Source organism: Macrosteles quadrilineatus, unplaced genomic scaffold (genome assembly GCF_028750875.1).
Source record: "Macrosteles quadrilineatus isolate MER2022 unplaced genomic scaffold, UCM_ALF_1.0 Scaffold_5__1_contigs__length_97177068, whole genome shotgun sequence".
NCBI classification, from domain to species: Eukaryota; Metazoa; Arthropoda; class Insecta; order Hemiptera; family Cicadellidae; genus Macrosteles; species Macrosteles quadrilineatus.
The window spans coordinates 12,825,228-12,843,194 of record NW_026542598.1 but is presented as its reverse complement, the minus strand read 5'-3'; the positions used below and the strand labels follow the sequence as shown (position 1 = coordinate 12,843,194).

Below are 17,967 nucleotides of genomic sequence, written 5' to 3'. Positions count from 1 at the left end.
CAGACTGCTACATTTCCAAAAAAGTAGCTTATCTTCAGCTACAGTTCTGAAAAAGTAGCTAGCAACAACTTCAGCCACAGTAGCTATAGCATCATGAGAAACTAACCTTAAAATAATAGAAACTAATAATTGTAAGCAAAACACGACATCTATCTACAGTACACCCGACAGAACTAACAATAAAATTGGCTTTAGCTGTTCCATAATGATGGGAAATCTACTAAGGAGTGTATGTCCTTGAGGAGTATGTTTTATCATTGACTATAGAACATTAGATTATAGAAGTAGGAATAAATAATGAGATAGGGATGAATAAAATACAATAGTAATACTATTATTGACAATATTATATACTCTATATAAGATAAACCATCGCCCTATTTTTTGCTGTATTTTGTTCTTTAATCAATCATTCTCTTTTTCATATCCTGTTTGATTTGGATTGTTTCTATTTACATTCATTTACAAAGAAAGATTCAGCGAAGGTTAAAAATATCTTAAGTTTTGAATGATCTAATATTCAAAGACTAACTAGTGTTGAAAAAAAACTACTGGTTGATTTCCCCGCTATCTGTCTGTTAGGTCAGGTGATCAGTGATTGGTTTGGTTGGCTATTTTTTGATATGTGAACTACAATGCTTGCTTCCTCCTCAAACGTCATTTTGTGACTACTCTGTCTGTCAAGTTACTGATTGTGTTTGTTTCACTTGTATTTTACTTTCAGGAAAACGAAACAGTAAATCATTTGTGAATGGTAACATTTCTCAATAATCGGATCAGTTTAAATTCGTCAGGTGGTGTTGGTTTAGTAGGTTTTGACCGCTGATAAAACAGTTTTTGTTCAACATTTGATCGCTAACTCACCTTAGGCCCCTATTACTCAAGATAATTTCACTCACCTCAAATTTGTTTAGTTCTATGAGCATTCAATTTAAACAGATATTACCTAGGTTTGCAACAGATGTCAGTATCTGTTTCAGTTTGTATGATCAGATTTGAATTATGCAACTTGTTGGGTGAAGATCTAGATTCTAGTGACTGTACTATGGCCTCCAGTCAAGGCAACAACTCAAAATCTAGAACTAGAAGAGATATTCGAGAATATACTGTTGAAACATATCCACATAAAACTGAGACTTCTGTGCCAAAACCTCTAGTTTCTAACTCATTTTCAAACCGGGATAGGAAATCACAAGAACCTGATCAGTCTTCTTCAAAAGAAGATTGTGATCTAGTTAATTTTGTGTCAGGTAATCCCTTTGTTGAAATTACCAAAGGTATTCTCCATCTATACAAAGAAAATGAATTAACATCTGTTGATAAGGCAGCTTCAAGTCAAACTGTTTGTATCCTGGCAGTACCAGCATCAATGACCTGTCATGATTTGATTACTTTCTTAGCCGCTTGTCAGGGAGATATAAAGAATATCCGTGTCATACGTGATAGTTCTCCAAATCAATATATGGTTCTCTTAACATTTCGTTCTGAACAATCGTCAATTAACTTTTACATGTCTTATAATGGAATACCATTTAATTCTCTTGAACCAACTTCATGTTGCAACTTGGTGTTTGTGTCTCATGTAGAATCAGTAACTGAAGGAGAAGCTCAAATCCCTCCAATACTCCACACAGAGCTACCAACATGTCCCGTTTGCCTTGAAAGAATGGATGAATCTGTTGATGGGATTTTAACAATTCTTTGTAACCACTCATTTCATGGCAGTTGCCTTTCAAAGTGGGGAGATACAACTTGTCCAGTTTGTCGTTACGTTCAAACACCTGAACTAGTGGCAGATAACCGTTGTTTTGAATGTAACTCTGCTGATTCACTTTGGATTTGCCTTATTTGTGGACATGTCGGTTGTGGCAGATATGTACATGGCCATGCATTCAAGCACTATTTAGACACTCAACATTGTTATTCAATGCAGCTGGAGAACAACCGAGTTTGGGATTATGTTGGTGACAATTTTGTCCATCGACTGCTTCAAAATAAAGCTGATGGAAAATTGGTTGAAGGAAATGTTCCAGGTAAAGAAGAAACTACCGAGAAGTTAGATTCAATGCAATTGGAGTTTACTTACACTCTTACTTCACAGCTGGACTCTCAACGACTGTATTTTGAAGACCTAATAGCAAGATTTGAGCAACAGAGTCTTGAGAACACTTCAAAAATCAAAGAGGAACTGGTCAAACAGACTGAAGAAAATAAAAACCTACAAGAAAAAATCACCCTTTTAAAAAAAGACAAAGTTAATGCTGACAAAAAAATCCAACAACTCACTACAAGATTGAACCAGGCTCAAAATGAATTAACAGAAGAACGCCAAATGAGCAAAGCAATGCAGGCCAATCAATCTGCATGGCAAAAGAAGTATTCAGAATTAGAAGATAAATTCAACTGCTTTAAATCAGAAAAGGACAAGGAAATATCAGAACTGAAAGAACAACTTCGTGATATTATGTTTTACTTTGAGGCTGAGAAACAGGTAATGGCAAGTGAGCAAAAAGATGAAATTGCTGAAGGACATATAGTTGTTGGAGAACCTTCAAGTGGAAACAGAACCAAGCACCGAAGGAAGAAGAGTATGAAATAAGAAAAGGATTTTGCAGATGGATAGGCCTAATAATTTTAAAATAAATGCAGCCAACATACAAGTAAGTTATCAGTAGGCTAAGCTACATTGGCGTAGATAGACTTTTGTCAAGGTGGGGTCCCTCCTTCCTCTTGGAGGGTACCCCCCGGGTCCGGGGGAAATTTGAAAAATGAACTGTTCAAATTACAGTTCAAACAATTTATCAAAATTGTTCTAAACACTAGTTTTAATAATTTAGATTTAAGTGAAATCTGCAGCCTATTAATAATAGGCTACCTAAGCAATAAAATTGTATGAACATCTTTTTTCTTAACAAATTCAAGTTCCTTTGTTGATTCAGTTGTAGGTCTCCCAGACTAGTTATTTACTAGGCTACATTTATTTACAAACTTAATAGGCTCTTTCGTTAGGAGGTATGATAAATTTAACTTTATGTTTTTTAATCCAAACACTGGATATTTTTATAAAAATTGTTAACATTTTCTGAACTTAAACTTATAGCCTATTCTTAAAATCTATATTAATACGCGCAAGTAGTTTTCTTTTCACAGTCATAACTCAATAATGGCTGGACGGATTTTAACGTTTGAGGTGTCATATTAAAGGTATTTTCACATAGATGTGCAAATATGTCTAATATGTCTAAGGATATTAAAAGGGTATAACTTAAGTACAGTTAAGGGCTAACATTTGGAACAGTGGCGCCATCAGTCGACCTTGAATCAAACTCAATTCACTTAGTTTACCACTTTTAAACATAACTTATGGACATAAGGTTGAAATAGTTCTTTAAGGTTAACCAAAGACTGCTGGACTTTACTTCCAGAGCAAATAAAAGCCAGGCTTTATAATATTTTTATTTTAACATCTGTTTTCTAAGTCTGGTTAGTAAATAAAGAATTTCCTAGCAAGACTTGACAACAAATTGTTTGTACTGTAATAGTTGAATTCATTTACCTTAGGCCTTCATTGTAAAAGTACATTGTATTTTACCAAATTATATGTGGTTTTGGTTACAGTTCGGTATAATTATGTGCATGTTTAAAAGTGCTTATTCCCATCGCAGTTACCCGTTACCTTACCATTTTATCACGTAATTTACAACTTGTATAAAAATTTATTTGAAGTTTTGTTTTCTGTTGTTTGGTTAACTTTCATATTTTATTTAAATTTCAAATTAAATGCCTATAAGGTAAAGAACTGTGAGTGGCCGGTGCAGTTTTGCTCAATTTCGAGCAACAGGTTATCTAGTTGTATTTAAAAGGCAAGTACTAGGCCGAACACCTAAGTTTCAAACACCTAACAATCATAGACCACTAGACGTCATAATTTATGGAATATGTGCTCTGAAATGTACACATTAGGCATTATAGGTGGTCGTTTAGTGATTATTCATAGACACACATATCCAGAGTTGCGAACATGGAAGTCTAAAAATATAAAAATCCAAATATCAGAACCATTCTTCAAGTTCTGTGGTCGCTACTCAAACCTAATCATCTCAAATTTATCTAAATTGAATATTTTTTGTCTGTGAATTCAAGGCCGCGTAAAGGGTCAGTGGTGCCCTGGGCAAACCCAAATGCAGCGCCCCCTTTTTTTCTAGTGTGAGCGGGCGGTGGTTGGGGGGCGCCCCCAAACCTCCGGCGCCCCTGGGCATATGCCCAGTCTGCCCGTTTGTAAAAGTGGGCCTGTGTGGATTTTGAATGATTTTTTTGTGTGTTATTTCTGTCACTACGCTCAATATTTTAATTTATAAAAACAACTATAAACTGTTATAGCTTAGTAATTGTTTATAAATGACAATGCAGTATCAGAGAAGTTTAATTAAAACCATAAAACTCTAAATTACATTCAGTGAAAGTTTATTGTTGAGCGGAGTAACAAACACGCACACAACTAACACCAGATGATTGACATTAGGTGTGATGAAGGTCAGATCAAGTGTAGTGAGGGTGAAGGTGTAGTACCGGTAGAAGTAAAGGGAGTCTTTAGGCTGTTGACTGTTCGGTACGGTAACTCAAGTGTGTTTGGCGCACAAATACCGTACCACTGGCACTGGTAAACTAGATAAAACATAGTTCCTTACTAGAATACTAGAAAAATACCGGTATGGATCATAAACATAAACAAATTACGTTTTTGGCCCGAATCCTATACTAATATTGTTTAGACAGTTCCATTTAAACAATATTAAATAGTGTTTACTTTCGGACCAAAAACGTAATTTGCTTATGTTTATGATCCATACCGGGTCTTTTCTAGTATTCGTGATTCCTTAGTAGATTCCCATCATTATGGAACAGTTGAAGCCAATTTTATTGTTACTTCTGTCTGGTTTTCTTTAGATGTCGTGTTTTGTTTACAATTTGTTTCTATTATTTTAGGGTTAGTTTCTCATAATTCGTGTCTCACTGTTTGGTTAATATAGCTAGTGGACGAGTTATTGTTTGCTATGATTAGCTAGTTTTATTTGGTTAAACGAGGTTTTAAATTAATGAAATAACAAGAAACAAGTTGTAAACAAAACACGACATCTACAGAAAACCAGAAAGAACTAACGATAAAATTGGCTTCAACTGTTCCATAAAGATGGGAAATTTACTGAGGGAGTATGTTATATCTATGGTATTACTTATCAATTACATATTGTAATAATTGTATTGAACAAGTAATAACATTAAAGTTATTAATAATATGATGTTATCGTTTAATTTCGTTAGGCCTCTTTAGTGATAACGAACTAAGGTGACAAATTTAACGTTTTATAACGTATACCCATTGATTATTATGCAATCTCACTTTCGTCACCGGGAAATATTTTACTTCTCGGTGATTTTGTATTCGTACACTGCTTATGTTGTCTGCAAACATTTTGAAATATTAAACAGACAACCTGGAGCTGGAGTCATGAACTTTGGCTGAGGCTTTTAATATTGTATCATTTTACATTTTAGTTTTACCCTGATATTGATTGTATTTCGTTTAATACAATATATTGCTACTCTGCTGACTTTGTTAGCTTATATTACAATTAACCAACACTAAAGACATATGTTTAAACACTTGAAGTCCATACAAAGATAAAATTAAAAAATGCAATAGGCTATTTTAGCCTGTGATAAAAGTACGTCATTCTTTTAAATTAACCAACTTTTAGTGTATGAGTTAATTTTATCAGTGTATATAGTGTATTTTCGCTGGCCCCAGTTGTAGAAGTGGTATTAAAATCCTGAACTTCAAACTTTTATCTTTCTAGGAATAAACTTATTTTCTCGTAACTCTTCTAAATCTTCCCCCATTACTCCTTACATCCAGTTGGAATCCGCCGGTAATTTGGGTTTGTTTGTCAGATTTGCTAGTCTTAATCTAACCTACAGGAATGTATTATGCACCGATCCAATGTCAATAGTGGCTGGCGTTGCTCTATTCTAGGAATTATTGAAAGCAAAGCAACCATTTGGTCTAAAAAAAATTTAACTTTCATACAGCATGCCCTTATTTTCTTTCTATGAAAATTGTTTATACAGCTTTGAATGTTGTTTTTTGCAAATTTAAATCTAATGAGGTATTCTGGCTACTGTATTGCATGACAATTAATGGTGATTTGATATTTTCTGTTGCAGGTTCAGTTGACATAATTTATGCATACATCACTACCACTACCACCATTATCTTCTTCCACCTTCAAAATATCATGGATAGACATTTACCAATAACATGTATAGTGTGCAGAATTTTATTGACTTTTACCAACATGCTTACTTAGTTTGAAAAGTATTTTTATACACTGCTAAGCTTTACATTCCTGTGATTTTACTGAACATTATATACCTAACCAATTAAATAAAATGTAACTGTGTAGATTAAAACATCTGTCATATCATCAGGCTAAATGCTAGCCCTGAAATAAGCTTAGCTATTCATCGTTTGAAATTTGGCTGTGAGCAGTTTTGGTATAATCATATTGTGAATTAACATTTGTAATACATCATTATAAATAATTTATCAATTATTATGTATTTTCATCTCTTACCTTGATCAATCAAATCTCTTAGATTTTAAAAGAAGAGATTACTGTAATCTCCAATAATACACCATCTGTTGACAAATATTAACCATGCAAATTATTGTTAACTTAATGTCCTAGGTTAAAAAAAGTTGAATACACAGGGATTATCACAAACTTATTAGCCTTATTAGTTATTAGACAAGAAAACCCAATGTTATTACAATACAAACAATTAAATAAAGAGTTTACATCATACTGTCCGGAAAGCAGCCGTTTTTAGTTCTCTAAATCATTAGCAAAATCATTTTTTCGGGTAACTTAAAATAGGGAACAGAAAAAACATGTGGTAAAACTTTTCAGTTTGCTAACCTCAAAATTTTATCAAAGGTGCATTATGAAATCGCTACTAATTAATTACACAATATTTAAGCTATGTTTGTAAACAACCAAAGTGTAAACATTGATGATGACCTTGTATAACCTCAAATTATGTGGTCTAATTTTGTAACGATTAGAAGGTTATTTCCACAGTATGATGAAAATAGTTGTTTGTCACATGGAAGAAAAGTTACCTAGTGTCTTTTTGGTACAAAAAGAGCCACATTCACTTCTAGTGGTAAAAACTACTATATCTTGCTGCTATAATCCACTTTCTAAGAAATGATGCCATACTAGGAAGAATGTAAGTAGTACACAGTGCAAATTGAGGACCAATTTGTAAATTTATTAAATATAAATAATCAAACATCGTCTTAACACCTTAAAAACATTTTATGTGTAAAATAAAAACATAAGTGATATTGATATTAGCCTATATTTTATTTACATAAACTATCAATTATAACATATAAAATATTCAATTAATACTTTTAAATATATATACACAATATACAAGTATACTAGTGATAAATCATGTTATTACTGCAGTAGCTATAATAAAGTTACATTTTTCACAGTATTGTTTACAACTATAAATTTCATAATTTATAGAATCAGCACCTCTAAATTTACCAGTTAAGGTGGATTCACACACATCAGTTCCGGTATGTCACAGTTCAGACACATCGCAGTCAACAAATTTCTTTTACGCTATCAACCCTCATACGGAGCAGTTCCGTCAGTCGCTCTGCAGTCAATTTCAGATTTCCTCCAACCGATATTTTGGGGTTGTTGGGACTCTTGACATGTGTGATTTACATGTTTGACATTTAAAAAATTGTGTTTTTGTTATTTAAATAATTGTGTTTATATTTTAAGTGCTGTTTGTAATAATCATCAAGATAGGCGATGAAAAATTGATAGAATGTTGTGCTTTAATAAAAAATCAAATCTTGACTCTAACCTCACTGTAAATTAAGTACCAGAAGACTGACTGAAACCAACTGTCGGACAGTTTACTGAAGGCCTGTTTTGCCAGAAGCGGCTGGTGTGTCTGACTGCTGAGCGATGATCGCTCCTCGTCAATCACTGCACACTGCTTTGAAAGACAAAATGTTTTGTTGTGTAAATCATTTTCGACTAAACTAATAGCACACATTTGAACTGTGTAACATCAAGCCAGAAAAACTTGTGAAACTTTGTCTCATCAGAACAAAGGTTGTTTTCTATTATAATTTATAATATCCCTCTACAGGTCTTTTTAAAAACATGGAACGTACTTCTTCCCTTGGTTTGGACAAAATTCCTAAAATCTCTTCATCATGCTCTTCCTTAGTTTACAAACACTTCACTATTGCTATTTACAGCTCATTTTACAAACAGAGCTGAAGAAAACCACTTTCTGATCAAATAATCGCAAGGAACAGAGGCTTCTGGCAAAAAAGGCCTGAGCTATATACACTGAGCGATTATCAGTATCAGACGCTTCTGGCAAAACAGGCCTTGAGAAATTGCGGATGCAACTGAGGCTGAACTGTGACTGGACTAATGTGTGTGAATCTACCTTTACTTGTTGAAACAAAGGGGTCAAACCAACCAATCAACTAACCAATTATTACCTATGAGAGAATAACTAATATAAAGCGAGGAAATGATAGTATAAAACTTTGCTTAAAACTATACAATGATTGGGCTTTGGGTTAACCAGAGTTGCTAGTGTTGTAGACGTCAGGTACTATCAATGGCTGAGCTGCCTCGAGTACTGTCTCACCAGCCAGGTGAAAGTTGTTGGGATGAATAGATATGTGGTAAGCTGCATTTCAAAGGGTTCATAGCAAACGTTTCAAGATACTGGGGGTGAAAATATATTAATTTGTAAATTAGGTTTAGTTTGGAACAAAACTTTGTGTAGTACTGGTCCAAGTTATGCCATTCATACTTGGCCAAGCAATTTGTTTAATGTGTGAGAATCAGAATGTGCTTCTCATTGTCTTGGTGTGTTGTTTCCATCTAAAGAATAAAATGTGACTGACAGCTCTAGACAGTCATACCTCAACTTAAGAAAATTTCAATATGTGCTTAAGCATTCTCGAGTCATATTGTGCAAGCAGACAGATTAATTATGGGACTTTTCTTTTCAGTGAATATCAGCCAACAAGTACTGTATTGTAAGAACTTAAATTGACAACCTTGATCAGTTGTTTCTTCAGCCAGTTACTTCTGAATAATTTAAAACCATGGTAAATAATTCTTACCATAATAACCTTTACATAAACCTATAAATACCTTAAAGGTTTAATACCTTTAAATACCACATCAAGGACAGCTTGATTCAGTTTTGAACACTGCAAAAACTACTTTCCTCAAGATCAAACAGCAACCTTCTGATTACGAGAAGAACAATATTTTTTTGAACTCGGATACCGAGCAATGATCAACATGTAAATATATCTTACCTAATCATCATGGCCATACACCATTCTATATAACCCATAGCCTAGGAAACTAAAGAACATTAATAATACTGCAAATGCAAATGTTTTGCTATTTTCTCTACGAAGGCCTTTGATGGATTCTTCCAGACTAGAACACTGCTTTGTAATGTCTTGCAGCTCGTTTTCAAGACTTTGCCTGAAAGAAAGGAGAACAAATTAATTAAAGCTTTCCAAACAGACTTCCGAACCACATTTTTGCCTTGGTATATACGAATTGGTCTCATTATCAGGAGAGTACTGCGGATAGTCGTAGTACTCACTCGTGAGGACCTTAATCCACACCAGGGAGTATCGCAGTATCGCATCCACAGTGCATGCCTATAAATTATTATAAATCTATATAATTAATACGCTACACAAAACTTTGTCGGTTGAACTCCTCCGCCATTTCTTAACCGATTTTATCCATTGACGTCTAATTGGAAAGAGCGTGTCGCGTAGATTTGCAAACTGGCCTTACATTTTTGAAACCCCTTGAATTTGAAGTCCCTTGGGCTCTGCCCCAGTGGCTTTGAAAGTTCCCATGTTATCCTTATGAAGAACATAATTGTTTACATTTTGATCAGCTGTATAATTTAATTGCTGTTATTTATTTTTTAATTCAATGAAACACATTGAGTACATTTATTTACTATTTGAGTTTGTGTAAACATAACCCCCAAGACGGATCGTGTTAGTATGGTTGTATCTTAAATTTGTGTATTTATCGTTCTTTTGTATCGCTATGACGGATCGTGTTAGCATGATTGTAACTTAAATATGTGCATTTATCGTTGTTTTGGGTAGCTATAACTTGTTTATTTGTTGTCTTTTCATTTCAATGCTTCCGACGCTACGACAACGAAACATGGGCAGGAGGCGTAATCGTGATAACGTAATATGCTTAACTCATCACAGTCAGCACCTGACCCTGGACAATCTCAACTATTAGGTTATAAATGTGCCCTAACACTACCCCAAAACGACTTTTCGTTCTCAATTGGCCCTCTATCAATGACCTGTGTTGCCTGTACAGCGAGGCCTTTTGAGAAGGAGAAACCCAGCCGGAATGCTTCAGGTTCATCAATAACGAAGAACGAAGATAAACTTGGTCTGAGTTACACCCCGTTAATCTTTGAGTTGACTCTTTTAAACTCATTGTAAATATAAGTGTTATTCGTTTTGAAATAACTCCTGTAATACTTTGTAATTGCTCGAATTCGAGCAACATGTACACTAGTAAATATTATAGCCTGTTCATTATAGACAACTTCTACAAACATGGCAGACCATAAAAAAAAAAAAAAAATTGAAAATGAAGAAAGTCATCCTCGGTCACAGCAAAACTTTGAGTGTCCCATGCAATTGCAATATAACTGTGGTAATCTCTGCAATGCAGAAGGTCTCCTATGTTCACTGTAAAATAGGGAATATCTTTCGTGTTTGGGAGACCATCATCTTCCTCTTCCGGGATCGTGAACGAGATTCAGGACATCTTTAGTAGTGGAGGAGACTTCATCATTGTCTCCCGTGATCATACAAAATCGCGATTTTCGATCGTGCAACTTTTAAAATAATTTTAACTTTGGCGAGAATAACATTTCTGCAAAAAATCAAACTACCCAACAGATTATCAGTTTAATTTATTTTTTTAAGAGAAAAGAATCCACTGCCAGATTCCTGGACTGAGGAGCGCACATACCTGCTCTAATGAGAGGCCATAAATGAAATTTGTCGGGATATGACCGAGGCAGAGATAACATGCGGACCTCGGTCCTACCCGTGCAAGGAACTTATCACTTACTTATAAGGGTTGAAACAGACAACGGCTGGGTCAACCCTGTGACTAAATCCCATTAGTCGCACCTCACTAAATACACTAAAAGTGGAAATGTAATGAGTAATTTTGGAAGTATACATAATTTAAGAGACAAAGCAAGATACTGTATTAAGTATTCGTATAGATATCTGAAAAACAACTTGTGTTTGTCCTACGTTAATCAGATCATTTTCAATGCAGCTTGGTACAAATTAAATTGTTACCACTAAATAGTAGGGAACTAAATTTTCATCATTTTTCATTTTATTATGATTAAAATCATCTATCTATCTATATTATTAATATGCTACATGAAACATTGTGAACAATAAGGCTTTTCGGTTTAAGATTTAACCCCACATATTATATACCAAAATGTTAGTCTAGGTGTGTAGATTTGCATTACATTTTTTAAACAGTCCCTTTGCCTCTGCCGCAGTGGTTTTTTAAGTTCCCATGTTATCCTTATGAAGAACATATTTGTTTACATTATGATCAGCTGGATAATTTAATGGCTGTTATTATTTTAGTTGCAATAATTTAAGGAAACGTGTGCTACAAACATTTACTGACTTGGTTGAAATGAAATATTTAACTTACTATTTTAATTTGGGTTAGCGTAAATATTACAATGGAAAAAAGCGAGAAAGCTTGGACAATTTGATATACTAAATACCCCTGCCGCAGAAAACCTGCAGACTAAAAAGTGTTTTTTGACCAAACGTCAATAACTTAGTAGCCTATCGGATCAAATAAATAAATTTGCCAAATTTTATCAACATATATATCCATAAACAAGTAAACTACAACCGTTTTCATTTTCTCCATAAGAATAATAATTTATGGGTTTATTAAATTTACACTTTTTTGAATTTTCTCTGTAACCATTAGGCATACAACAATGCTTCAATATACTGTACTAAATTATTAATTTTTTTAAGCTCTACAAATTGTTGGGAAAGAAATTCCAAAATTTAATGTTTTTAGGGTAATAAATGGAAAACCCCCATTTTTACTAAATAAAACCCTCCATAAACCCCCATTCCCATTAACACTGTGCTGCATTTCTTGAGAAATCGTTGTTGTGTTTTTCTAAAAGTATATTTTTGTAGTAGTATATTGGTGGAAATATCAAGATTGCTGAAACGCTAATACGTGCTGTTATACTAAACAATAAACTCGGTTAGAAACAATTCAATTCAATTCAAATAGTTTATTGCCATTAAGTATACATGTCATACAATAGGCCAGGTCAATGGAGATAATATACAATTCAAAGTACAATGTACAGAGTCAAGTGTAAATAGATGAACATGCTATAGGAATAAACTAATAATACTGGGTTTTTGTACAAAAGTATTTGAGATGTATTGATAATGATGGTAATAATACTGTTTATAGTTAAGCGAACAAGTTGGGTAAGTGCCTATAATAAAATAAAATAATTAAGGCTAAAATTGGCAGTGAGATACAACTTAAAACTAAATAACAATAAATTTGTAAATAAAGTTGGCAGAAATAACATTATTATGAAAGACTATTATATCACAGTTCATGAAACCATTGTTACATACTTTAGAAACAATACCCTACTTAACAATTAGAATTTTACAGAAAATCATCATGTTTGAAAGATAAAAATTCCTCGATAGAGTAGATAACCTTTCTGTTCAAAAAATCGGTCAATACATTTTTCAGTGACTTAATAGGCAAGTTGCGTACATTTTCAGGGAGGGCATTGAAAAGTTTGAGTTGTAAATATTTATAGCTGCGCTATACTACACACAAAATGCTGCGCTAACAACAAAATATCCTCAATAATCATACTTTATTATGTAACTTATTCCTTCCATATCTTTACATTTGGCGATCTACCATTCATTCCAAATTATCGTATCTTATATCCTTCTCTGGCGATCTCCTGTAGCTCGTCAGCTGTTAGCGCCTCGGCAAACCTTTTTGGCAGAAACATGCTGAAGTGTCCGCCCTTTTCTGTGGTTGCTACCACCCTACCAGCAACCACCAGGTACCCCGCTTCGGCAGTCAGAGTGGACACCTCCCTTCTTCAGAGTGTTAAGTTTGTTGCTCAGCGACATATTGTTTTCTGAAAAATAAAAAAAAAATGTAATAGACTAGTGGGAAACTTAAATATGTATGAGTAGTTATAATGTAGGGTGATCACTTGTGTAGTTAAAATACAGGGAATATGACATTCCATGTACAAATATTGTGAAGTTATTGTTCAAAAACATAAAACAGCTACAAAACACTGCAGCTGAAATTAATACTTAATAATACAGTTCTAACAAATAGCTCCAAGTTAACAACAACTGTCTTAAGAACTTATATTAACAAGTAAAAAAAAAAAAAAACAAACGCCAAATACCAAGAAATGTACAAAAGTTATGGGACGTAACAGAAAACACAACATGCAATAAGACGAGTAGATGCTGCGATTTGTATTATTGCTAATATAAGTGCCAATGCAACGCAACAGAAAAAAAGAAATATGCAATATGACGAATAGATGCAAATAGATTTGAATTATAGGCATTGATAAGCATTAGCATAATAAGCATTGATGGTAGTATAACAATACAAATGCAGTAAATATACATACTATAGCATGAATACCAAACACTTAGGTGTATTCAGCAATATAAGTGCCAATGCGATACAACAGAAAAAAGAAATATGCAATATGACGAATAGATGCTGATTTGCAATATAGCTAACATAAGCACTATAGTATAACAATACAAACACAGTAAATACACACCATAGCATGAATATCCAACACTTAAGTCTATTCAGCAACATACAATCAAATGTAAACACAATTCATCTAACAGTAACATCTGCCTAAAATGCAACAGCGAATTACTAACTGTATTTTACAGTGTTATCTGGTAAACTAGTACAACTATTGCAAATGCCAAGAGTAGCAAAGTGTGAGTAAGGCCCAGGTACTCACCTCTTTGGTTGCGCAGACGGAACTGTACTGACACTGACTAGTGAGGGGCTTATAAATCAACTGAAAGGTCAACTTTCCACTTTCGACCATGGCCATTAAAAGCGGCCCTCTAAAACTGCAAAGGCACATTCGAGCTCCAGCAGCAAGACATCACAGCTAGACTACGAGCTTACTTGATGACTCGACTGCATCTCGAATTGTAAGTTTCTTTTCTGTCTTATTGCCAGTTAAACCTAACTGTTTTAACTTTTCACATTGAAGTTGTACTTTGCAAACTTTGCAAAACGATATAATGTTACAAGGTGCCCTACACTCTTTTGAAAATAACTACTTATGTCACTAGTAGGCTAATACTTACGAAACAAATCTGTCAAAGGGTTGACGTCACTGTATTACGTGTATCTGTAGAACTTAACCTAATTCTAGTAGCTTCTTAAGTTTCACCACTATAGGCCAGCCGCTTAGAAAGCGACCTCTTTGTAGCATTGGTGCGAGAGAGAAATACCGAGCTGTGGGAGTGAGACAGACTATGGCTATGGTGAGACCCCCACTTGGCTGCCGCCCGCGCCCCTCCCTTTGGCCGTTTTCACACTGCACAACACGACAACGGCATGTCACCGACACGGCACCACCCCAGTGTCGTGGGAGTTGGAATCCTGTGTTACCAAATGGAACTGCTTACACACACACACCGACACGGCAGTGCCATGTTGGTGCCGTGTGAAAACGGCCATTGGCGGAGAGGGAGAACTTACCCTCCCTTGCTGTTACCTCCCCTACATGCGCTAAAAATCCTCGCGCAGGTCGCTATCTATCCGGCCGACCTATAGGAACACAATCACTACTTACTAAGAATGCAAATAACTAAAAACAAACCATGCAAAACATATTTAGTTTAATACAACAACACCATTGGTGACTCACGGAGCTGGGCTCCGTGCTACTGGAAAGATGGACGTGAAGTACTGTTACTCATAAAGATGCTGGCTGGCAATATCAAATATTTTTATATAAAAAACAAAAGCAACCGGAGGAAAACTCCGTGGTCCCACCAATGGAGGGGTAAGTGAAAAATATTGACTTAAAGACTAGAGATATTCTGGTAACATAAGGCCTCCTCAATTCAAAGACTTGAACATTGTTTTGATAATTATCTATTGGGTAACATGATAATTTAAAAACCCATGTTAAAAGTTAGCTTACCTCTCTTCTGTTGAAATGTAAGATGATTTTAACTTCTTTTCAATTACATCCACCCTGCGATAGTACAGACTCACTGTGTCCTGAAGTTCTTGCATCTGTAATCAAACAATACACCAATAGGCCTAAGATAAATTTATAGAAATTGTGATAGGGCCTAATTACTATAAGTTAGATATAATGAAAATTTCAATTTTTTGGCGAATTTTTTTGAACCGTTTAGTTCAGATCAGCACACCACATTTTGTTTTTAAAGTAGGACGTTTTATGAAAACGAACGAGAACGAGTGTGATTTTTGAAAAACATCTTAGGAACAATGTCTTGTAGAAAATTTAATTCCTGACTAACGATTTTCTTTCAAATAATTTCTAGCTCTTGTGGAGAATATCTTACCTCTTTTATGATTGTGGATTTGGAAGCACATGAAGTATCCATTATCCATTGTATAAATCACAGCAATTCTTACTTCTTAGTGCCAAAAACGTCTGATATCAATCCCGTGAGCTTGTTTATTACCCTAACCTAAAGGCAGTTTCTAGGTTAGGAAACCCTGCAAGACAGCAAACCAAAGCAATGTAGGTTTTTTTCTTTTTTTTTCTAAATGTCACAAATGTGAAGGCCTTGATTAAAATTCATGAGGCCCCAATGTTCACTTTTTGTGGTTATCCGTCTTTTTCTTAGTTTATTTGATATTAACATAGATAAAACATACGGTTAGTCTATGATATTAATCAGGAGAATGGTGTTGACACTTTAATTTTGTTATTTACATACATAAATGTTGACAATGAGCTATGATTTGTTCTGATATTTTTAGTTACTATGGTTGGGTAATTACTTAATTTTTTCTTTTTTCCTTCTAGTTTGCTTGCAGGCTTCGGTAGTAGATTTCCCATCCTTATGGAACAGCTGAATCCAATTTCATCGTTAGTTCCGTCCGGTTTTCTGTAGATGTCGTGCTTTGTTTACAATTTGTTGCTTGTTATTTCAGTAATTTAAAACCTCGTTTAACCAAATGATACTATTTAATCATAAACGATAACTCGTTCACTATATTACTATCGTTGGCTATATAACCAAACAGTGAGACACAAATAATGAGAAACTATCCCTAAAATAATAGAAACAAATTGTAAACAAAACACGACATCTATAGAAAACCAGACAGAACTAACTATAAAAGTGGCTTCAGCTAGATGGTAAGGTATCTGTGGTATCTGCAATCCTAAATGCTATGGTTGGTAAGGTAAGGAAATAGGTCCGCGACGTAGGAAATGGTGAAGTAAGTAGTCAAAGCGAGCTATCCTGAGTGCGGGAACTGTTTATGACGTTTAGATTAAAGTTTCTGCAATTCTAAAATGCTATGGGAAGGTAAGGAAACCGGTCCGTGACGTATGAAGTGGTAAAGGAAATACTGTAGTAAGGGTGAGCGGTCCGGAGGTTGGGAACTGTTTATGACGATTAGATTAAGGTATATACTATCCTAAAATTCTATGGGAAGGGAGGGAAACAGGTCCGCGACGTAGGAATTGATAAAGGAAGTAGTAAAGGCGAGCAGTCCGGAGTGTGGGAACTGTTAATGACGATTAGATTAAGGTATCTGCAAATTTAAAATGCAATGGGAAGGGAGGGAAACAGGTCCGTGATTTAGGAAGAGGTGAAGGAAGTAGTAAAGGCTAGCAGTGTGGAGTCTGAGAACTCTGGTAATGACGATTAGATTAAGGTATCGACAATCTTAAAATGCTATGGGAAGGGAGGAAAACAGGTCCGCGACGTAGGAAGTGGTGAAGGAAGTAGTGAGCGGTCCGGAGTGTGGGAACTGTGTATGACGATTAGATTAAGGTAGGCCTATCTACAATCCTAAAATGCTATGGGAAGGGAGGGAACCCGGTCGGCGACGTAGGAATTGGTAAAGGAAGTAGTAAAGGCTAGCAGTGTGGAGTGTGGGAACTGTTAATGACGATTAGATTAAGGTATCTACAATCTTTAAATGCTATGGGAAGTTAGGAAAACAGGTCCGAGACGTAGGAAGTGGTGAAGGAAGTAGTCAAGGCAAGCAGTCCGGAGTGTGGGAACTGTGTATGAGGATTAGATTAAGGTATCTGAAAACTTAAAATGCTATGGGAAGGGGGGGAAACAGGTCCGCGATTTAGGAAGAGGTGAAGGAACTAGTAAAGGCTAGCAGTGTGGAGTCTGGGAACTGGAAACCAATTGTAACAGTTAGATTTATGTATCTGCAATTGAAATACTGAATTGCTATGAAAAGGGATGGAAATATGTCCATGACGTAGGAAATGGTGAAGGAAGTAGTAAATGCTGACATCGCTGAGTGAAAGCTCGGTCCCCAGGTACTCTTGCAAAAACGAGCATGGCGACCAATCAATCCAAATAAATAAATATCCATGTTGAATGTCTAAAAGTTAAAATTTACAGGGGAAAGCTCATAGTACATTATTTGTACCATCTCAGATTTTTCTTATACCTTTCACATACTTACTACCCTGTGCTAA

The 17,967-nt window shown here is 35.0% G+C and overlaps 2 protein-coding genes across 2 annotated transcripts; one reads left to right on the top strand and one right to left on the bottom strand.

Moving 5' to 3' along the window:
* The first annotated feature begins 666 nt into the window (after nucleotides 1–666).
* On the top strand, nucleotides 667–6,611 carry LOC128994643 (BRCA1-associated protein-like). The gene is made up of 2 exons (XM_054419327.1): nucleotides 667–2,660; nucleotides 6,226–6,611. The coding sequence occupies exon 1, from the start codon at nucleotides 962–964 to the stop codon at nucleotides 2,597–2,599; it is 1,638 nt and encodes a 545-aa protein (XP_054275302.1). The 5' UTR covers nucleotides 667–961; the 3' UTR covers nucleotides 2,600–2,660; nucleotides 6,226–6,611.
* A 409-nt stretch (nucleotides 6,612–7,020) lies between these two features.
* On the bottom strand, nucleotides 7,021–15,990 carry LOC128994644 (uncharacterized). The gene is made up of 3 exons (XM_054419328.1): nucleotides 15,851–15,990; nucleotides 15,460–15,554; nucleotides 7,021–9,620 (listed from the first exon to the last, which is right to left on the bottom strand). The coding sequence occupies exons 1-3, from the start codon at nucleotides 15,890–15,892 to the stop codon at nucleotides 9,446–9,448; spliced, it is 312 nt and encodes a 103-aa protein (XP_054275303.1). The 5' UTR covers nucleotides 15,893–15,990; the 3' UTR covers nucleotides 7,021–9,445.
* Nucleotides 15,991–17,967: the final 1,977 nt, after the last annotated feature.